Source organism: Mirounga leonina, unplaced genomic scaffold (assembly GCF_011800145.1).
Source record: "Mirounga leonina isolate KUSES-001 unplaced genomic scaffold, KU_Mleo_1.0 Mir_115, whole genome shotgun sequence".
Classification (NCBI taxonomy): Eukaryota; Metazoa; Chordata; class Mammalia; order Carnivora; family Phocidae; genus Mirounga; species Mirounga leonina.
Genome location: NW_023270268.1, coordinates 83,278,865 through 83,298,680, shown reverse-complemented (window position 1 = coordinate 83,298,680; position 19,816 = coordinate 83,278,865). Strand labels below are relative to the sequence as shown.

The 19,816-nt window shown below is 38.8% G+C and overlaps 1 protein-coding gene across 4 annotated transcripts in view; it reads left to right on the top strand.

The window, feature by feature from the left end:
• The window catches only part of ATP13A3 (ATPase 13A3), a 94,798-nt gene that overhangs the window by 43,666 nt on the left and 31,316 nt on the right, over positions 1-19,816 (top strand). For all 4 annotated transcript variants that reach the window (XM_034999848.1, XM_034999847.1, XM_034999845.1 and 1 more), the window contains 6 exons: positions 310-371; positions 3,816-3,966; positions 14,358-14,474; positions 15,097-15,114; positions 15,203-15,356; positions 15,453-15,573. In XM_034999848.1, the coding sequence (XP_034855739.1) occupies positions 310-371; positions 3,816-3,966; positions 14,358-14,474; positions 15,097-15,114; positions 15,203-15,356; positions 15,453-15,573 (623 nt within the window). The remainder of the gene's footprint in view (positions 1-309; positions 372-3,815; positions 3,967-14,357; positions 14,475-15,096; positions 15,115-15,202; positions 15,357-15,452; positions 15,574-19,816) is intronic.

Below are 19,816 nucleotides of genomic sequence, written 5' to 3'. Positions count from 1 at the left end.
TTGATAGGTTGATTGGTGCATTGTTCTGCCTTTTTTCATAATACAAGCACATAAACATACGATTCTACACATATGCTCCCCCTACCTGTCCAGAGGAACCGTACTATAAGGAATATTCTGCACCCTTCCCTAACTTTAGTTATTTCCTGGAGGTTCTTCTTTATCAATATACAGAGATCTTACTAGTTTCCTTTGTTGACAGCTGTATTTTATTTTATTATGTATATGTAGTGTAACTTTTTGTGATTTCTGTTTTTGGAGGCATTATTCATACTTTGTACATGTGTGCTTTTTTTTTTTTTTTTAAAGACTGGAACTCTTACTGAAGATGGTTTAGATCTTTGGGGGATTCAACGAGTGGAAAATACACGGTAAATATTAGCTAGATTTGATCATTTATTAGTTACTTATTAATAAGTATCTTAATATATGAAACATTCAAACACAGAGTAATAGGACAGCTATGTAACCAACACCAAGATTAAACAGTTGACATTTTGCATATTGGCTTCAGATCTCTTTTAAAAGATTTAAAATATCGCAGATACTGCTAAAGTCTTAATCTATCCCTATGGTCATTCTGAAGTTGTGTTCTATTATCTTTGCATGTTTTTATATTTTCTCTACATATACATCTGTCTCTAAACAAGACCTATCTGTAAATAAACATTCGTAACTGATATACTGTACATGTTTTTGCTGCTTTCTTTGCCTCTTTAACATTGTTTTCAAGATTCATCCAGGTTGGTATGTATAAATCTAATTTATTAATCATAACTATTGTTTAATATTCCATGATAGGATTAAACCATAGTATCTCTTCTACGAAGGGGCAATTTCATTGTTTTCTCCCTTTCCTCTTTCACAACTAGGGCTGCAATTGCAGTTCTTCTACACAACTCCTGGTGAGCATGTGGTTGAGTTTCAGTAAACTAGCTTCTTAAAGATGTCAGTGCTGGGTTATAATAGCATCTGCATGGCTACAGGTTTAGTAGGGACTGCCTAGTTACTAAGTGATGCTGCTCACACTCTCTCCTTCAGTAGGAATGATATCCTGTTGCTCCAGGCCTTGCCAAACTTGATATTGTCAGACTTCTCATTATTGCCACATGGATAGATACAAAATGGTCTTTCATTGTGGCTCTTTGCAGTTTCCTCAGTACTTAATAAGCTGATCTTATTTTCACCTTTTTGGAAGGATGGTCATTTAGCATTCTTCTGTGTATTGTCAGTTTATACCTTGGCACCGTTTTTCTTTTGTGTTCCTAGTCTTTATCTTACTAATTTATTAGAAGGCCTTTGTATTTTTGGGTGGTAATCTTTTTCAGTACTATGCACTGCAAAAATATTCCAACAGTCTGGTCTTTTTACTTTTGTTTCTGTTGTCTTTTGATGGCTTAGTAGTTGTGTTTATGTCATTTTTTTGCCCCCCTTAGAAGTCTGTGGGTTTTAGGTTTATAGTTGGAGAGAATATTGTTTGGTTCATGTAATTTCAGAGTTGTTACATCTTCTTGATAAATAGTATTGTGACATTGTGACCTTATTTCTCCCTAATGCATTCTGCCTTCAATTCCATTTCATCTGATATTTCTACGGTTACACATACCAGCTTTCTTTGGTCTAATGTTTGCCGAGTGTGTTTTCTTTTCCATTGCTTTACTTTTTAATCTTTCTGTGCCATTGTATTCACATTTGTAATTTCAGATATATTGGAACTTATTTCTGTAATTCCTCGCCCCAGTTCACACACACATTTTCTCAAATTTCTCATATTTTCGTACATTTTCTCAGAATTTATACATTTTAATCTTTTACTGCTTGTCCACTTTAAATTATTAACGGTCGTAATTAGAGTGTAAAGTTCATGGGTGTCTTTATTGGGTTTCTAAACCCCCCAGGAAACCCATGGACTGTAGAGTACTTTTTTTATTATTCCCCTCCCTTATTTATATGTATTTGTTGCACAGCATTTTATGATTAAGACTTAGGTTTTATACTGTCTGCATGCTGAGATTCCCTAGGTTCAGGACTATCTTTGCCAAGCACTGCTGCTTCTGTCCCACTCCCCTGGACTGCACTGCCCTCTTCTGTAGCTACATTTGTTAGTTTTATTTCCATTTTCACTTTTGAAGGACGGCATAGCTGCATAGCTTTCCAGGGTGTCAGCTGTCTCTCAGCGCTTTGATGGTGTGATTCCATTTCTCCTTACTCCTTTTCTTATTGTTGTTTTAAGAGTACTTCCTTATCCTTGATTTTTGCAGTTTCTTTTTATTTGTGTAGGACTCATTTGCTTCTTGACTCCAAAGATTCATGCTTTTCATAAATTCCGGAAGAATTGCAGCTTTTTTCCCTTTTTTTTTTTTTTTTAATGACCTTTCCTTCATTCTTTGTTTTTTCCATCTGGGAATCCTAACCATAGGTCAAACAGGAAACTGCATTTGGTTCCTAAAAGTCTTCCTCTTGTTTCCTTTGTTGTTAGTTCCTTTCTAAGTCTTTAATTTAAAGGTGCCTTTTTAATTGCATTCTTTCAGATTGCCATTCTATTATCTCAAATTTATGGGATTCTAATTCTGTCTTTGTTGTTTCTGCTGAGCCATGGGAATGTTTCCCAGTGCATTTTTAAATTATGGACTTAGACTTAGCAGGATTTTTCTGTGAGATTTCTTTGTGGTTGTGTTGTGGGAGCTCCTTTATGGAGAGTTTTGACTGTGCTTGGCCAAGAGTGGTATCAGTGGTGCCAGATGAGCTTTAATGTTACTTTCATAACCTGAGGATTTCTGGACCTGCAGTAGCATGTATTCAAACCCAGATCCTATCCTGAGTGGTGTAGTGGTTCAGAGTCGAGGCCCTAAAGCCAGACCTTCTGTGTTTGAATCCTTGCTCTGCCACTTAATGGCGCTGTGTAACCTTGGAAACTTACTTCACCTTCTGTTTCAGTTTCCTCATCTATAAGATGGGGACAGTAAAACATCTTCCTATGGTGTGAGGAGGACATGAATCAGATATGTTTAAAGTTAGTAGAACAGTGCCTAGCGCTTAGTAAGTATTGTACAGATATTAACTATTTTCTTGAACTTTGGGTGGGGGGAAAAGATAAGCTTATTCTTAGTTATGCCTTTGGGTCTGTAGGTAAATTATTTTTCATATATTCTTTTTGCAAGATGCTCCATTCTTTTATTTAGTATATCCTTTTTTCCAAGGATGCTCTTCAAGGGCACTGGCTATTTTTGGTGAAAGAGATCCTCTCAGTGTGAATTCCCCACTTTGTACCTGGCCAGGACTTTGTCTTCTGTTTCTGTGTGGATATTAAAGCCCCGGGGCCTTAGGGGACTGACCGGCTCCTTTCCCTTCTTCCTTCTCCTTCAGGCAGTCAGCATCACTCAGGTTCAGACTCCTTTGGTTTTCCTTTCCTTCCATTTCTGGCACTTGAACATTTCCTTTTCTTGATTATGAGCTTGGTTTCCCATTGAAAAGATTATGTGTTACACATTCATTTTGTGTTTTTACAAAAGAGATTTTTATGTATTATCTGTCATATACCTATAGGAGGAGTTTTAATTATTATTTGGTATCTAGTATGTTCTGTGTTGGTTTGTCTAGAGTAGTTATTCAGAATCTTAGGTAATATGGTATTTTAGTTACGTATAATTTACATGGAAGAAAATGTTTTGAATGCCAAAAACCATAGAGAAAATTAATACATGCAGAAATGCAAACATTTTATTTCCATTTTTTAATTTTATAAAACCTGAGTATGTATAGAGTATTTATTGTCTTGGGATTTATGAATCTAATTCAGTGCATTTTCTATTTAGTTTCCTTTTGCCAGAAGAAAATGTTTGCAATGAGATATTGGTAAAGTCTCAGTTTGTTGCTTGTATGGCTACTTGTCATTCACTCACGAAGATTGAAGGAATGCTTTCTGGTGATCCACTTGATTTGAAAATGTTTGAAGCCATTGGTTGGGTAAGTTCAATATTTTAAAGCACAAGTAACTTTAAGGAAAATAATAGTAAAAATTACCTTGCAGAAGGATATTGTTTCTGCTAGTTGTTTTGATGACAAGTCTATCTCGTACCGTTAAAGGAACGGTGTAATTTCTAAAGATACATTACTGGAAAAAGATATATAATTCTCTAAAAAAGTGTCTGTTTTAGTTACATTAACTCACTTAAACACCTTTAATAGAGGATGACCTGCTGAGGCGCCTGTTTTATGTTTATAACAGAAACTGGCTATCACCAACATGGGGTAGTGGGCTCGAGTCAGTAAGATGATCTTCAGCAGCAACAGTTGTTGACCGTAGGTGGAAAGTATAGCCAGCCGTGTGTCTTCATGTTCTTTTGTCCCCATTTTCTACTTTCTGTGTTTACACACACACGTTTATTTGTTTATAGCTTTCTATTTGTTGTCATTGATCATTTTAATTTAGTGCTTGCTATGTTTTCTGGTTACCATTTCACAGCATTGAGTTCTTTTACAGATGCAATAATAAGTTTGTTTTTAAAGTTCTCTCCTGGCTTCTGAATTAATTATTTTCTCTGGGTCAGTTTTCTTTTTCCCTCCCTATACTTGGTCTTTTTCCTTCATGCTTTTGGTTTTCATTATACATCTAGATGGTACTTCCATATTTAAGATGAAGGTTTGGTTTGATAATTCTAGGTAGCTGCAGTCAGGTTTTTATCCTTGCCTATAGTGTGTTAAGTCTGTTTTCTTGAGATGTGTCTCCCCTGAGAGGGAAGGCTGACCAAGGGAGCTCCCTGTCTGCTGAGGGTGAGGTCTCTTCAGCAGGCATGCCTCAGTCCAGATTTGCAGAGTTAGCCTTTTAGGTTGCTCTCCTCATCTGCTCCTACAGTGCTTGCCTGGTCAGAGTTATGTTCTGGAGTGCTGACCCTCACATTAGCAGCTCTTCTTCCTCTCAGGTAGGTAGTTCATATCTCTAGACAGTGACCCCTGGTTTTCTTTCTTGTTTTTTTTGCTTAGCTCCACTATTCTGGCTGTTAAGAAATGTACCTCTCTTGTATGTCTGCTTGTGTTTACGCTGAGCTATTGCTATATCCATCAATATGTATCAGTTTGCCTTTTAATATATTTGAAATCCTTTTCCTCTTTTTACTTTGTTTACTTCTGTAGGTTTATTTATTTATTTTGTATTTGGTTAATGTTTTGACAGGGAGGGAGATGAATGACTAGATTAGTGTTTGGCCATCTTCTGATAGCCCAAAATAAATACTTGTCAAATTTAATTCCCAAAAGACCTGCAGAGAAAAATTTAAGAGTAAGGCAAAATAAGTCTGATCAATTTTGATGTTCTCTAAAACTTCTCTCTAGCTGAACATATTTTCAGTAGATTTAGTGTTCTGTTTGCGGGTCTTAAAAAAAACAACTGGTTTTATAATTAAGTTTGTATAATAGCATGTTTTGTTTACTCTGAGATGCCTTGATGCTTGATCTTACCACAAAGTATCAGTGGAATGTTTCCACATAACCACACACTGCTGTTACCTGCTGTGATCGTTGCCATATAAGATGTATCTTAATTTCAGAGATGTTAAAACATGTCTTAGAATTGTATCCATTTGGTTAATTGGACACAGTTCCCTACCCAGTCATTTTCCCATTGACTGATTCCTTCATTTTTAAGTCAAATTAGTTTATTGTTTCTTGCATATATGTATTTAATACAAGTTTTTGTTGGAATTCTTTGACCAAAAATAAGTGTTTTTAAATTAAATTTCGAGCAGTTAGGGTAGTAGTATCTTAACCAGAAATGTTCAGTCTGAAACAGTAAACTCAAATCTTTGTACCTCAGTGTGTGCTTGATCCAGCGGTTCTACTAACCATATCTGAGTTCCATGTACTTTTATTTTTTTATTTAAATCCAATTTAGTTAACATATAGTGTATTATTAGTTTCAGGGGTAGAATTTAGTGATTCATCAGTTGCACATAACACTCAGTGCTGACTTATTTCGCTTAGCATAGTACCCTCTAGTTCCATCCATGTCATTGCAAATGGCAAGATTTCATTCTTTCTGATGGCTGAGTAATATTCTGGGGTGTGTGTGTGTGTGTGTGTGTGTACCACATTTTCTTGATCTGTTCATCTGTTGATGGACATCTGGGCTCTTTCCATATTTTGGTTAATGTGGACATTGCTGCTGTGAACATTGGGGTACATGTGCCCCTTGATCCACTGTTTTTTTATCCTTTGGATAAATACCTAGTAGTGCAATTGCTAGGTTGTAGGATAGCTGTATTTTTAATTTTTTGATGAACCTCCATACAGTTTTCCAGAGTGGCTGCACCAGTTTGCATTTCCACCAGTAGTGTAAGAGGGTTCCCCTTTCTCGGCATCCTCGCTAACATCTCTTGTTTCCAGAGTTGTTAATTTTAGCCATTCTGACTGGTGTGAAGGTGGTATCTCATTGTGGTTTTGATTTGTATGTATTTCCCTGATGCCCAGTGATGTCGAGCATTTTTTCAGTGTCTTTTAGCCATTTGTGTCTTTGGAGAAATGTCTGTTCATGTCTTCTGCCCATTTCTTGATTGGATTTGGGTGTTGAGTTTGGTGAGTTCTTTATAGATTTTGGATACTAGCCCTTTATCTGATAAGACATTTGCGAATATCTTCTCCCATTCCGTAGGTTGCCTTTTGGTTTTGTTGACTGTTTCTTTTGCTGTGCAAAAGCCTTTTATCTTGATGAAGTCCCAGTAGTTCATTTTTGCTTGCCTCTGGAGACGTGTCTAGCGAGAAGTTGCTGTGGCCGAGGTGAAAGAGGTTGTTGCCTGTGTTCTCCTCTAGGATTTTGATGGATTCCTCTCACATTTAGGTCTTTAATCCATTTTGAATTTATTTTTGTGTATGGTGTAAGAAAGTGATCCAGTTTCATTTTTCTGCATGTGGCTGCCCAATTTTCCCAACACCATTTGTCGAAGAGACTGTCTTTTTTCCATTGGATATTCTTTCCTGCTTGGCGAAGATTAGTTGACTGTAGAGTTGAGGGTCCATTTCTGGGTTCTCTATTATTCTGTTCCATTGATTTATGTGTCTGTTTTTGTGCCAGTCCTATTCTGTCTTGATGATTACATCTTTGTAATAGAGCTTGAAGTCTGGAATTGTGATGCCTCCAGCTTTGGTTTTCTTTTTCAACATTCCTTTGGCTATTCGGGGTCTTTTCTGGTTCCATACAAATTGTAGGATTGTTTGTTCCAGCTCTATGAAAAATGCTGGTGGTATTTTGATAGAAATTGCAGTGAATGTGTAGATTGCTTTGGGTACTATAGACATTTTAACAATATTTGTTCTTCCAATCCACGAGCATGGAATGTTTTTCCATTTCTTTGCGTCTTCCTCAATTTCTTTTATAAGTGTTCTGTAGTTTTCAGAGAACAGGTCTTTTAACTCTTTGGTTAGATTTATTCCTAGGTATCTTACGGTTTTTGGTGCAATTTTGAATGGGATTAATTCCTTGATTTCTCTTTCTGCTGCTTCATTGTTACTGTATAGAAATGCACCAGACTTCTGTGCATTGATTTTCTATCCTGCCACTTTGCTGAATTTATGTATCAGTTCTAGCAATGTTTTGCTGGAGTCTTTCGAGTTTTCTACATAGAGTATCAAGTCATTTGTGAAGAGTGAAAGTTTGACTTCTTCTTTGCTGATTTGGATGCCTTTTATTTCTTTTTGTTGTCTGATTGCTGAAGCTAGGACTTCCAGGACTCTGTTGAATAACAGTGGTGAGTGTGGACATCCCTGTCGTGTTCCTGACCTTAGGGGAAAAGCTCTGTTTTTCCCTGTTGAAGACTATATTAACTGTGGGTCTTTCACATATGGCTTATATGATGTTGAGGTATGTTCTATCTATCCCTACATTGTAGAGGGTTTTATCAAGAAAGGATGCTGTACTTTGTCAGATGCTTTTTCTTCAGCTATTGAGAGGATCATATGGTTCTGATCTTTTATTAATGTCATATATCCCGTTGATTGATTTGCAGATGTTGAACCATCCTTGCCCAGGAATAAATCCCACTTGACTGTAGTGAATAATCCTTTTAATGTACTGTTGAATCCTATTGGCTAGGATCTTGGTGAGAATTTTTGCCTCCGTGTTCATTAGGGATATCAGTCCATAATTCTCCTTTTTGGTGGGGTCTTTGTCTGGTTTTGGGATCAAGGTAATGCTGGCTTCATAGAATGAGTTTGGGTTTTCCTTCCATTTCTATTTTTGGAACCGTTTCAGAAGAATAGGTATTAATTCTTCTTTAAATATTTGGTAGAATTCCCCTGGGAAGCTATCCGACCCTGGACTCTTGTTTTTTGGGAGATTTTTGATTACTGATCCAATTTCCTTGCTGGTTATGGTTCTGTTCATGTTTTTTCTTCCTGTTTCAGTTTTGGTAGTTTATATGTTTCTAGGAATTTGTCCATTTCTTCCAAATTGCCTAATTTGTTGGCATATAATTGCTCATAATACTCTCTTATAATTGTTTGTATTTCTTTGGTGGTGGTTGTGCTCTCTCCTCTTTCATTCATGATTTTATAGGGTCCTTTCTCTTTTCTTCTTGATAAGTCTGGCTAGGGGTTTATCAATGTTGTTAATCCTTGTAAAGAGCCAGCTCTTAGTTTTGTTGATCTGTTACACGTTTTATTGATTTCTGGTCTAATCTTTATTATTTCTCTTCTCCTGCTGGATTTAGCTGGATTTATTTGCTGTTCTTTTTCCAGCTCTTTTAGGTGTGAGGTTAGTTTGTGTATTTGAGACCTTTCTTCTTTCTTTCTTTTTTTTTTTAAAGATTTTATTTATTTGACAGAGAGAAACACAGCGAAAGAGGGAACACAAGCAGGGGGAGTGGGAGAGGGAGAAGCAGGCTTCCCGCCGAGCAGAGAGCCCAATGCGGGGCTCGATCCCAGGACCCTGGGATCATGACCTGAGCCGAAGGCAGACGCCCAACGACTGAGCCACCCAGGCGCCCCGAGACCTTTCTTATTTCTTGAGGAAGGCCTGTATTGTTATATACTTCCCTTGTAGGCCCACCTTTGCTGCATCCCAAAGGTTTTGAACTGTTGTGTTTTCATTTTCATTTGCTTCCATGTATTTTTTAATTCTTTAATTTCCTGGTTGACCCATTCATTCTTTAGTAGGATATTCTTTAACCTCCATGTATTTGTGGTCCTTCCAAATTTTTTCTTGTGGTTGACTTCAAGTTTCATAACATTGTAGTCTGAAAATATACGTAGTATGAGCTCACTCTTTTTGTACCAGTTGAGTCCTAATTTGTGACCCAGTATGTGATTTGTTCTGGAGAATGTTCCATGTGCACTTGAAAAAAATTATTCTGCTTTAGGATGAAATGCTCTGTATGTATCTGTGAAGTCCATCAGGTCCAGTGTATCATTCAAAGCCCTTGTTTCCTTGTTGATCTTGTGCTTAGATGATCTGTCCATTGTTGTGAGTGGGGTGTTAAAGTCCCCTACTATTATTGTATTATTATCAATGAATTTCTTTAATTTTGTTATTAATTGATTTATATATTTTGGTTGCTTCCAAGTTAGGGGCATACATGTTTGCAATTGTTAGAGATCTTATTGGATAGACCCCTTTATTATGATACAGTGTCCATCTCTTATTACAGTCTTTGGTTTAAAATTTAGTTTGTCTAATATAAGGATGGCTACTCCAGCTTTCTTTTGGATGTCCATTAGCATGAGAAATGCTCACTTTCAATCTGGAGGTGTCTTTGGGTCTAAAATGAGTCTCTTGTAAGCAGCATATCGATGGGTCTTGTTTTTTAAATCCATTCTGATACCCTGTGTCTTTTGATTGGAACATTTAGTCCATTTACATTCAGAGTAATTATTGAAAGATATGAATTTATATGTATCAAAAATGGATCTAAAAGCACTCTGCATTGGTTATCAGATATGGATGGACCTATACTTTTCCATGACAACATTTGACCACTGAAATCCCAGACCACCATAGGGAATGACTGCACTGGGCCAAGAACTTTTGCCATATCCATCACACTCGTCTGACCTTTTTTCAACAGATTACCACCTCTTTCATCATTTGGAACTCTAAGAAACAGAACATTCTCTAATAGAGAACAGTAATTGAAGGATTTGAATAAATTTTAACAATGCTAAATTTTATAAATATATAATTGGAGAAATTTGTTATTGGGGGAAAGCAGTTAATGCTAACTTTTGGTTGAATAAAACTTTTCTTTTTCTTAAAAAAAAAAAAAAGAAAAATATGAATTTAGTACTTTTGTATTATCTGTAAAGTCTCTGTTCCTGTAGATTGTGTCTGTTCCTTTCTAGTCTTTGTTACTTTTGGTCTCTCTGCTTAAAGGGTCCCCTTTAATGTTTCTTGCAGGGCTGGTTTAGTGTGCACGAATTCCTTTAGTTTTTGTTTGTCTTGGAAACTCTTTTATCTTTCCTTCTATTCTGAATGAAGACTTCCTGGATAAAGTATTCTTGGCTGCATATTTTTCCCATTCATCATGCCGGTCCTTTCTGGTCTGCCAGGTCTCTGTGGACAGGTCTACTGCCAGCCTTATGCATCCTCTTGTCTTGAGCTGCTTTCAGGATTTTCTCTTTATGGCTTTGTAATTTGCAAGTTTCACTTTAATAATCTGTTTTTGTTGATTTTGAGGGGAGGTCTCTGTGCCTCTTGGACTTGAATGCCTGTTTCCTTCCCCAGATTAGGGAAGTTCTCAACTATAAGTAAACCTTCTGCCCCTTTCTCCTGCTCATCTTCTCCTGGGACCCCTGTAATATGGATATTATTTTGCTTTATGGAATCAATGAATTCCCTAAGTCTACCTTTGTAATCTAATAGTTTTAGTTCCCTCTTCTCTTCAGCTTCATTATTTTCCATAATTTTATCTTATATATCACAGCTTTGTTCATCCTCATTTTTGTGGCCTCCACTTGGGACTGCATCTTGGTTATAGCATTTTTAATCTTGGCCTGACTGGATTTTAGTTCTTTTATCTGTATAGTAAGGGATTCTCTAGTGTCTTCTGTGCTTTTTTCAAGCCCAGCTAGTATCTTTATAATTGTTTTCTAGTTATGTTAGACATCTTAGTTATGTCCATATTGATTAAATCCCTGAGTGGTTATGAGTACTATCTCTTTTTCTTTCTTTTGGGGTAAATTTCTCCATCTTGTCATTTTGTCCAGAAAAGAAAAGAAGGAAAAAAAAAAACCACAATAACAACAAGAAGGGGCGCCTGGGTGGCTCAGTCAGTTAAGCGGCTGCCTTTGGTTCAGATCTCAGTGTCCTGGGATTGAGCCAGCATCTGGCTCCCTGCTTAGCAGGGAGTCTGCTTCCCCCCCTCTCTCTGCCCCTCCCCCTGCTTGTGCTCTCTCTCTCAAATAAATAAAATCTTAAAAAAAAAATAACAACAAAAACTTCAGGAAGTGTTTCTGGTGTATGCTGTGTGCACTCTACTGTTGTGTTTTGGCTGATTCTTTCCCACTGGTCTGTCCTCTGCGGAGTTCTTTGCTTGTAGTGGGGAGTGTTTGGATCTTTAACTTGGTGTGCTTTGATTTGTTTGTTAATTTGAAAAGAAAGAAAGAAAAAAGCCTGATCCAAGACAAGAGAAAAGGAACAGAAATGCAAACAGAAAACAAACTATAAGCCTGATTCCAAAGAATAAGAAAGAAAGAAGGAAAAAAGAGTAAGGAAAGAAGAAAAGAGGAAAAAAAAATAAGAAGCCTGTTCCAAAAAATAAACTAGAACGAGACAAACCAACAAATGAACAAAAAATTATAAGCCTGATACCCCCCCAAAAAAAGATAAAGAGAAAAGAAAAAAAATATACATATGAAGTAAAAGATAAAACGTAGAAATGGAAAAATAAAACATTTAAAAAATTAAGGAGAAAAAAAGAAGTAAGCCTGGTCTTATTTCCACCAGAAGCTGACATTTTGGAGTACTCTTATCAGTAGACTTGGTACATGCGGAGACCTGTGTTGGTCTTCTGAGGGAGAGGCCTGCTGTTCTGGTTTACAAGCTGACTTGCCCTTATAAAGATGCCCCTGCCAGGCCAGGGGCATCTTTAGTGTAGGGGACTCCAGCCTCCAGGGAGGTGCTGTGGTTCTCTCTGAAGTCCGACTGAGCTGGGTGGGGGGCGGCGCGGAGGGATGGATGGTGAAGGAGGAAGAATATGGCATCATCCTACCCTCTTGTCCCTGGAGAGGGAACTCCTGGCCACCGCTATTCAGGAGGCCCTCTCAAAAAAGCAAATAATCTCCGGATGCCTGGGTGGCTCAGTTGGTTGGGCGTCTGCCTTCGGCTTGGGATCGAGTTCCCTGTCGGCCTCCCTGCTCCGCGGGGAGCCTGCTTCTCCCCCTGCTTGTGTGCTCTCTCTCTCTCTCTCTCTTTCTGACAGATGAATAAATAAAATCTTTAAAAAAAAAAAAAAGCAGATAATCTCTTGTGTCCCGGGCTTTTATCATTTCCCTGTTCTTGACCTGTCTGTTCCCCGGCTGTCGGTACGCCTGGTGCCACAGATCTTCTGTATTTTATCTCTGCCCAGTGGCTGGGATTCAAAACTCCCAAGTTTTAAAGGGCCTGGCAAGATGCAGACCCACTCCCCTATGCCAGAGGAGAACCTCGTGGTGTGTCCAGCACCATCCTGTCACAGAAAAGTAGTCACACAGTTCACCCATGCAGGCTAGAGTTTATCGTGACGTACAGCGGAAAGCCGCAACTCAGTCCCCTACTCTGTTCTGTCCCAGAAAAGCAGTCGCACAGAGGCTGAATCTACTGTGGCAGACAGTGAAAAGCAGTGGCCAGGTTACCTGCACTTGGTGGTTTAGGTCTATTGTGGCTCACAGTGAAAAGCTGCTACAAGGTTATCTGCCCTCTGCGCACACCTCTGTCCCTGCTGTTGAGCTCTGCTCAGTGGCTACCAGCTGGCCTTTTGTCCTTGGAGAGGCAAAATATGTTCTTCCAAATGTACAATGGTAAGGGAGCGATCTCTCCCACATGTGACCCAGGGGATCTCCTCACCTCGGCTTATTGTGTGCTTCCCATCTGCTGCGTCCTTTCCCACTCTCTCCCTCTTCCTGACTTTGCCCCATGAAAAGCATTCCCTTCCCTTTGGGTCCCCTTGGCTTTCCTCTCCCCCAGTTCATGGCTCCAAACCTCACATCTGCCATGTCCTCTCCCTCCAACTGTGCAGATTGTTTTCTTTTTTTTTTCCCAAAGATTTTATTTATTTGACAGAGAGAGACAGCGAGAGAGGGAACACAAGCAGGGGGAGTGGGAGAGGGAGAAGCAGGCTTCCCGCCGAGCAGGGAGCCCGATGCAGGGCTCGATCCCAGGACCCTGGGATCATGACCCAAGCCGAAGGCAGTCGCTTAACCAGCTGAGCCACTCAGGCGCCACTGTACAGATTGTTTTCTTAATCCTAGATCGTATTCCTACTTGTTCAGAATAGTTGGATGTTGATCTGGCTGTGTTCGAGGGACGAGGCCAGCTCAGCATCCCCCTACTACTCTGCCATCTTAACTCCTCCCCTGTGCTCTATATACTTTGAATCCTTTCCTGGTAGCAGAAAAGAACCCTTGGGTAATAGACTGAACTTTTTTTTTTTTTTTTTTAAAGATTATTTATTTATTTATTTGACAGAGAGACAGCGAGAGAGGGAACACAAGCAGGGGGAGCGGGACGGGGAGAAGCTGGCTTCCCGCAGAGCAGGGAGCCCAATGTGGGACTCGATCCCAGGACCCTGGGATCATGACCTGAGCCGAAGGCAGACGCTTAACGACTGAGCCACTCAGGCGCCCTAGACTGAACATTTTTGGTATTGCAAGAATCTTCTGTTTCTTGCCGAGATCGTCTAGATCAGCAGGTTGTAAGCAAAATGAGAAGTTTTTCTGTTTCTCTGGTTCTTTTTTTTTTTTTTTTTTAGTATTTTTATTTATTTATTTGAGAGAGACAGAGATAGTGAGAGAGCTTGAGCAGGGTGGAGGGGGAGAAGCGGACACCTCATGGAGCAGGGAGCCCGATGCGGGGCTCGATCCTAGGAACCTGGGATCATGACCTGAGCCGAAGGCAGACGCCTAACCATCTGAGCCACCCAGGCGCCCCTCTCTGGTTCTTTATTCCACTTCTAACCTCTGCTTCTCATTTTCCATGGGTTGCCAGGACTTTAAGTTTGCTTAAATTTTACTGTACTTATATTAATGATCTAGTAGTGCTCATTTATTCCTTGGGCACTGACTTTTTTTTTAATTATTACTGAAGATAGCCATAATGTTTTTGTTTTGTTTTGTTTTTAAAGTAGAACCAGTGAATTGAATTTTATGAAGTAATGTGTTGGATATTTTCCTTTCAGATTCTGGAAGAAGCAACTGAAGAGGAAACAGCACTTCATAATCGAATTATGCCCACTGTGGTTCGTCCTGCGAAACAGCTGCTTCCTGAATCCACACCTGCAGGAAACCAAGAAATGGTGCGAAATCGTGTTAAGTTGGATAATACTGTTGATGCTCATGCTTAATCCTCATTTTGAAATGTTGCTAGAAGATGAAATCACATGTCCTTTATTTAACTCTTATGCAGATATGAATATTTTAAGTGCATTTATCCAAAACTATACACCTTGTGTATTGCAGGTACTAGGTGTATAAAACCTTAAGATTTAATTCTCATTACCATTACTTTTCCTTCCTATTTATTGAGCAACTTCGTGCCTTCTGATTTAGATACATGGTGATTAATCCTTTTAAATTGAAACTGTATTCTTAGGATTCAGTAAAACGAGTATGTGAAAGGCTTTATTTTTAGGTGAATATCAAATTATGTTCCCCCTTAGTTTATTTTAGTACTTAATATGTTAACATTTTAGGATAACAAAATACTTGAAAATATTCAAGGATATATTTTTATTAAATGAGAGGTAGTAGAGAAGCAGTCTTGAAACCTGACTTTGAAATAATCAAAGCTCCTTGCTGTTTTTTAAGTAATGTTTTGTGGATGTATCAAGTTTTTTTTTTTTTTTTAAACTTGAGTACGTTAATGGACCTAATCTGTACTACTGCTTCTTTATTCTTTTCACTTTGTTTTACTTTTAGGAGCTGTTTGAACTTCCAGTAAGTAAAGAATGTTTGTTACTTAAGTATACTTGCTTTAATTCTAAAAAAATAGTAAATGCTTTATGCATCTTTTGAAATCACATAGGCTATTTATGAGATAGGAATTGTTCGCCAGTTCCCATTTTCTTCTGCTTTGCAACGTATGAGTGTGGTTGCAAGGGTGCTAGGGGATAAGAAGATGGATGCCTACATGAAAGGAGCACCTGAGGTCATTGCCAGTCTTTGTAAACCTGAAACAGGTAAGGAAGCAACTAGGCTCTGAGTGAAATTCTGGTATTTGTGTGAGCTTGTATTTGTAATTTTAACAGTGACATTTATTTTTTCCTTTTTAAAAGTTCCTGTTGATTTTGAAAAAGTTTTAGAAGATTACACTAAACAGGGGTTCCGTGTGATTGCTCTTGCACACAGAAAATTAGAGTCAAAACTGACATGGCATAAAGTACAGAATATTAGCAGGTAAGGTTGATGATCTGTTTTGCTATAATTTGTCCAATAATGTTTGTTTATATAAGTCATATACAGCAATTTATATGTTGTATTTATTAAATATTTATCCAATGTGTGCAACTATACCTAATGCAGTTTTGTTTTAGGTGATTGAGATACAAGTACAACTCTTCAGAACTCATATCAGTTTGTTTGTTAAATATTTATTTAGTACCCTCTATGTGTCAGGCATGTTTTAGGAATACAGTTCTGTTTTAAAATGTAAACATAATTCTCTCGTATTTTGTTTTTCTCAAATAACCTGCTTGGTTTTGCCCAGTGGTTGGAACCAAGTGTTATTTCGGTCAGAGTTTCATGAGTCAAAATAACTAATTATATCAGTCTCCCCTTCCCTACTCCCAGAGGTCGAATGACATTGCCATCATCACATTTACTTTTCTCCAGTCTTCCTCTCTCCAATTTCTGTTCCACATTGCCTCCAGAGAGCTTTTTAACATTCAGATCTAATACCAGTCTCCTACCTGGAATTCTAATAAATGGCTTCCCATCATCTACTGGAAGAGTTCACCATCAGGAATATGCATCAGGAAAGAAACAAAACAAACACTTATTTATGTGTTTTGTTTGATGTGATAGAAGCAGATAAGAATCAGAAAAAGGCATACAGGGGTGCCTGAATGGCTCAGTCAGTCAAGTGTCTGCCTTTGGCTCAGGTCATGGTCCAGGACCCTGGGATCAAGCCCCGAGTCAGGATCCCTACTCAGTGGGGAGTCTGCTTCTCCCTCTTCCTCTGCTCCTCCCCCCTGCTTGTGCTCTCTCTCAAATAAATAAATAAAATCTTTAAAAAAAAAAAAAAAAGCATACAAATGGCCAAAGAACACATGAAAATGGTAGTACACTTTATTTAGTTTTTTGGGGAACTACAAAATAAAACCACAGTGAGACATCACTTCTCTCGTGAGGTTGGTGAAATTAAAAAGATTGATAATATCAAGTGTTAGTGAAGGTTTGAGAAAATTTTTTTTTTTTTTTTTTTTTAAAGATTTTATATATTTATTTGACAGAGAAAGACACAGCGAGAGAGGAAACACAAACGGGGAGTGGGAGAGGGAGAAGCAGACTCCCCGCCGAGCAGGGAGCCCGATGCGGGACTCGATCCCGGGACTCCAGGATCATGACCTGAGCCGAAGGCAGTCGCTTAACCAACTGAGCCACCCAGGCGCCTGGCTTGAGAAAATTTTAACAACATACTGTTACTATACTATTGTAGATTCATAATGAACATGTGTAATACCTATCAAAATTTAAATTGCTTATACAGTTTGACCCAGCAAGTGCAGTTCTAGGAATCCAGCTTAAAGAGCTATTTCTACATGTGCATAAGGTTCAGATTTAAATAGTGTCAGTAGCATAACCAATAGGGCAGTGGCTAAATTATGGACTATTAACACTTCTTTTAATTACAGCTTTTCCCACTATGCAAAAGTAGAGTGTTCCTGTGAAGCTGTTCATAAGCCAGAAGGGCTTAAAGTGAAGAAACAATTACCATTAATTTATTTAGAAAAAATTCTGAGGGTTTCCAGACCCCAAAAATAATCTCTCTTAAGCTGTGATACCTTAGGACACATCTTGTTAATGCAGGCACAAAATAAATCAAGATGGAGCAAGATGCTCACGGACACAGTTGAGACCTATATGGCTTGACGCTGAGATGCTGATTGTAATCCCCAGGGAAGGAGCTTGGGAGTGCCACTCTCACTGCTTGGGAGTGCACTGCTTCTGAAATGGCTCACTACAAAACAAAATGCTGAATGCTATTTTTGCCTTTCACCTTTTTTTCTTAAAAGTGAAAAGTCTTCAGATTTCCTTGGGTTAGTGAAAACAAGTACTAATGTAGGTCTTTCATAAAAGTGAAGTGGCCTAATGCAAGCTTTTGAAAAGTGGGAGATACCTAAGTGTAAAGAGTTAGGGCAGTGTTTATAGTATAATACTGTTTTTCTTTAAGATTTTATTTATTTATTTGAGACAGAGAGAGACACAGCGAAAGAGGGAACACAAGCAGGGGGAGCGGGACAGGGAGAAGCAGGCTTCCCACAGAGCAGGGAGCCCGATGCGGGGCTCGATCCCAGGCAGGACCCTGGGACCATGACCTGAGCCGAAGGCAGATGCTTAACGACTGAGCCACCCAGGCGCCCCCCAATCCTGTTTTTCTGAATGAGAACTAAAGGAGTGGAGTGGATAGCCAGCCTATTTAAATAACTAAAAGGAAAAGCTATGTTGGGAATTCTGCCTATTCACACAGAATGTTTGGGGGATGTGGTTTAAGTATGAATGTTTAAAAAAAAAAGAAAAGCAGTAGCCAGATGATGTGACGGATATGCATAGTTGGGAGGTACACATGTAAAATACTGTGTTCTAATTTTTGTGAAGGGCACATTAGCTTCTTTCTCTACAGCTTCACCTTTTGCCATTTTTCCCCTTAAAGACTAACTACTGATTTGTCTGTAGTTCTTGAGCCTGTCCTATTCAGACATCCTTCTGTGCCGTTGAATAGGCTATTCCTTCTGCCCAGAATATCCTATCCCTGTCAACTTTTCTCTCTTTCTCTACTGCCCTTCCATGGCATCCTTAAACCAAGACCTTCGCCATCTTTCCATTCTATCTCATAGGGACAGGTTTTGGCATTTCTCTTACAGCTTGAACCTTTATATCTTGAGTTGACTATTATATTGTTCATTCATTAGGGGATAAAATTTCCATGACCTGTGTCATTCATTGGAAAGTTAGGAAACCATTAGCAGCCAGAAACTAGCAAGTCATGGGAAAACGGCAACAGTGCTTGGACCCCAGAGTTTCACATTGGTACAGCTTTGTTCCTTGAAATGCATTTTCAGACTTAAAGGCTTATTTCTCCTATCACCACCAGCAGTGTCATTTGTATTGTTTCCTAACTGTTCTTTAATACATTACCACCCATAGTTATAAATTATATTTCAAAGATTGTTTAGGTTTTAGAGCTATGTACTTAAAGTGCCTTTATTGAATTTTATGTCAACAAACCACTTGTTATTGCAAGTCTGGAATTTTGGTCCCTACCCTCAAGTCTTCTTTCTCCATTGAAAAAAAATATTTCTGGGGTGCCTGGGTGGCTCAGTTGGTTAAGTTTTCCAACTCTTGATCTCAGTTGAGGTCTTGATCTCTGGGTCATGAGTTCAAGCCTCACATTGGGTTCCTTGCTGAGTGTGGAGCCTACTTTAAAAAAAAGAAAAAAAAAATCTGTGATATAATTTTGGTAGCTTGAGATTTCTTAAGAATGCAACCATCTCCGGGGTGCCTGGGTGGCTAAGTCATTAAGTGTCTGCCTTCTGCTTGGGTCATGATCCCAGGGTCCTGGGATCGAGCCCTGCATCGGGCTCCCTGCTCAGCGGGAAGCCTGCTTCTCCCTCTCCCACTCCCCCTGCTTGTGTTCCCTCTCTCGCTGTGTCTCTGTCAAATAAATAAATAAAATCTTAAAAAAAAGCACATGTTATTTTTGCATGCACATCTCTCTCTCTTTTTTAAAAGATTATTTATTTATTTATTTGAGAGAGAGAGAGGGGGGGGGAGGGGCAGAGGGAGAGAATCTCAAGCAGATTCCGAACAAGTGTGGGACTCTATCTCACAACCGTAAGAGATGACTAGAGCCAAAGTAAAGGGTCAGATGCTCAACCAACTGAGCCACTCACATTCATCTGCGTGTATCTCTTTGTTGGCATGTCTCTTTCCCCACAAAAGCTCCTTAAGGGTAGAGATCATACCTTTTCAGCTTTGACCTCCCACTGACTAGTAGTACTATTTGGTGCAGAGTAGATACTCAGCTTTTGAAGGAATAGCATCTTGATAACTGTTGAATATTAATAAAAATTTTTTTTAAGGAAATTTTTTTAAAGATTTTATTTATTTATTTGACAGAGAGCGAGCATAAGTAGGAGGACCGGCAGGCAGAGGGTGAGGGAGAAGCAGGCTCCTTGCTGGGCGGGGACCCTGAAGCAGGGCTCCATCCCAGGACTCTGGGATCATGACCTGTGCTGAAGGCAGATGTTTAATGACTGAGCCACCTAGGTACCTGAATATTAATAAATAATTGTAAGAGCCCCATCTCTGGGACCCATGTAGATCTCATTGTCAGACTGCTAAATAGTTTTTGTATCACACTTCCAGGATCAAGAATTTGATCAAGAGTCTAGGGACGCCTGGGTGGCTCATCGGTTAA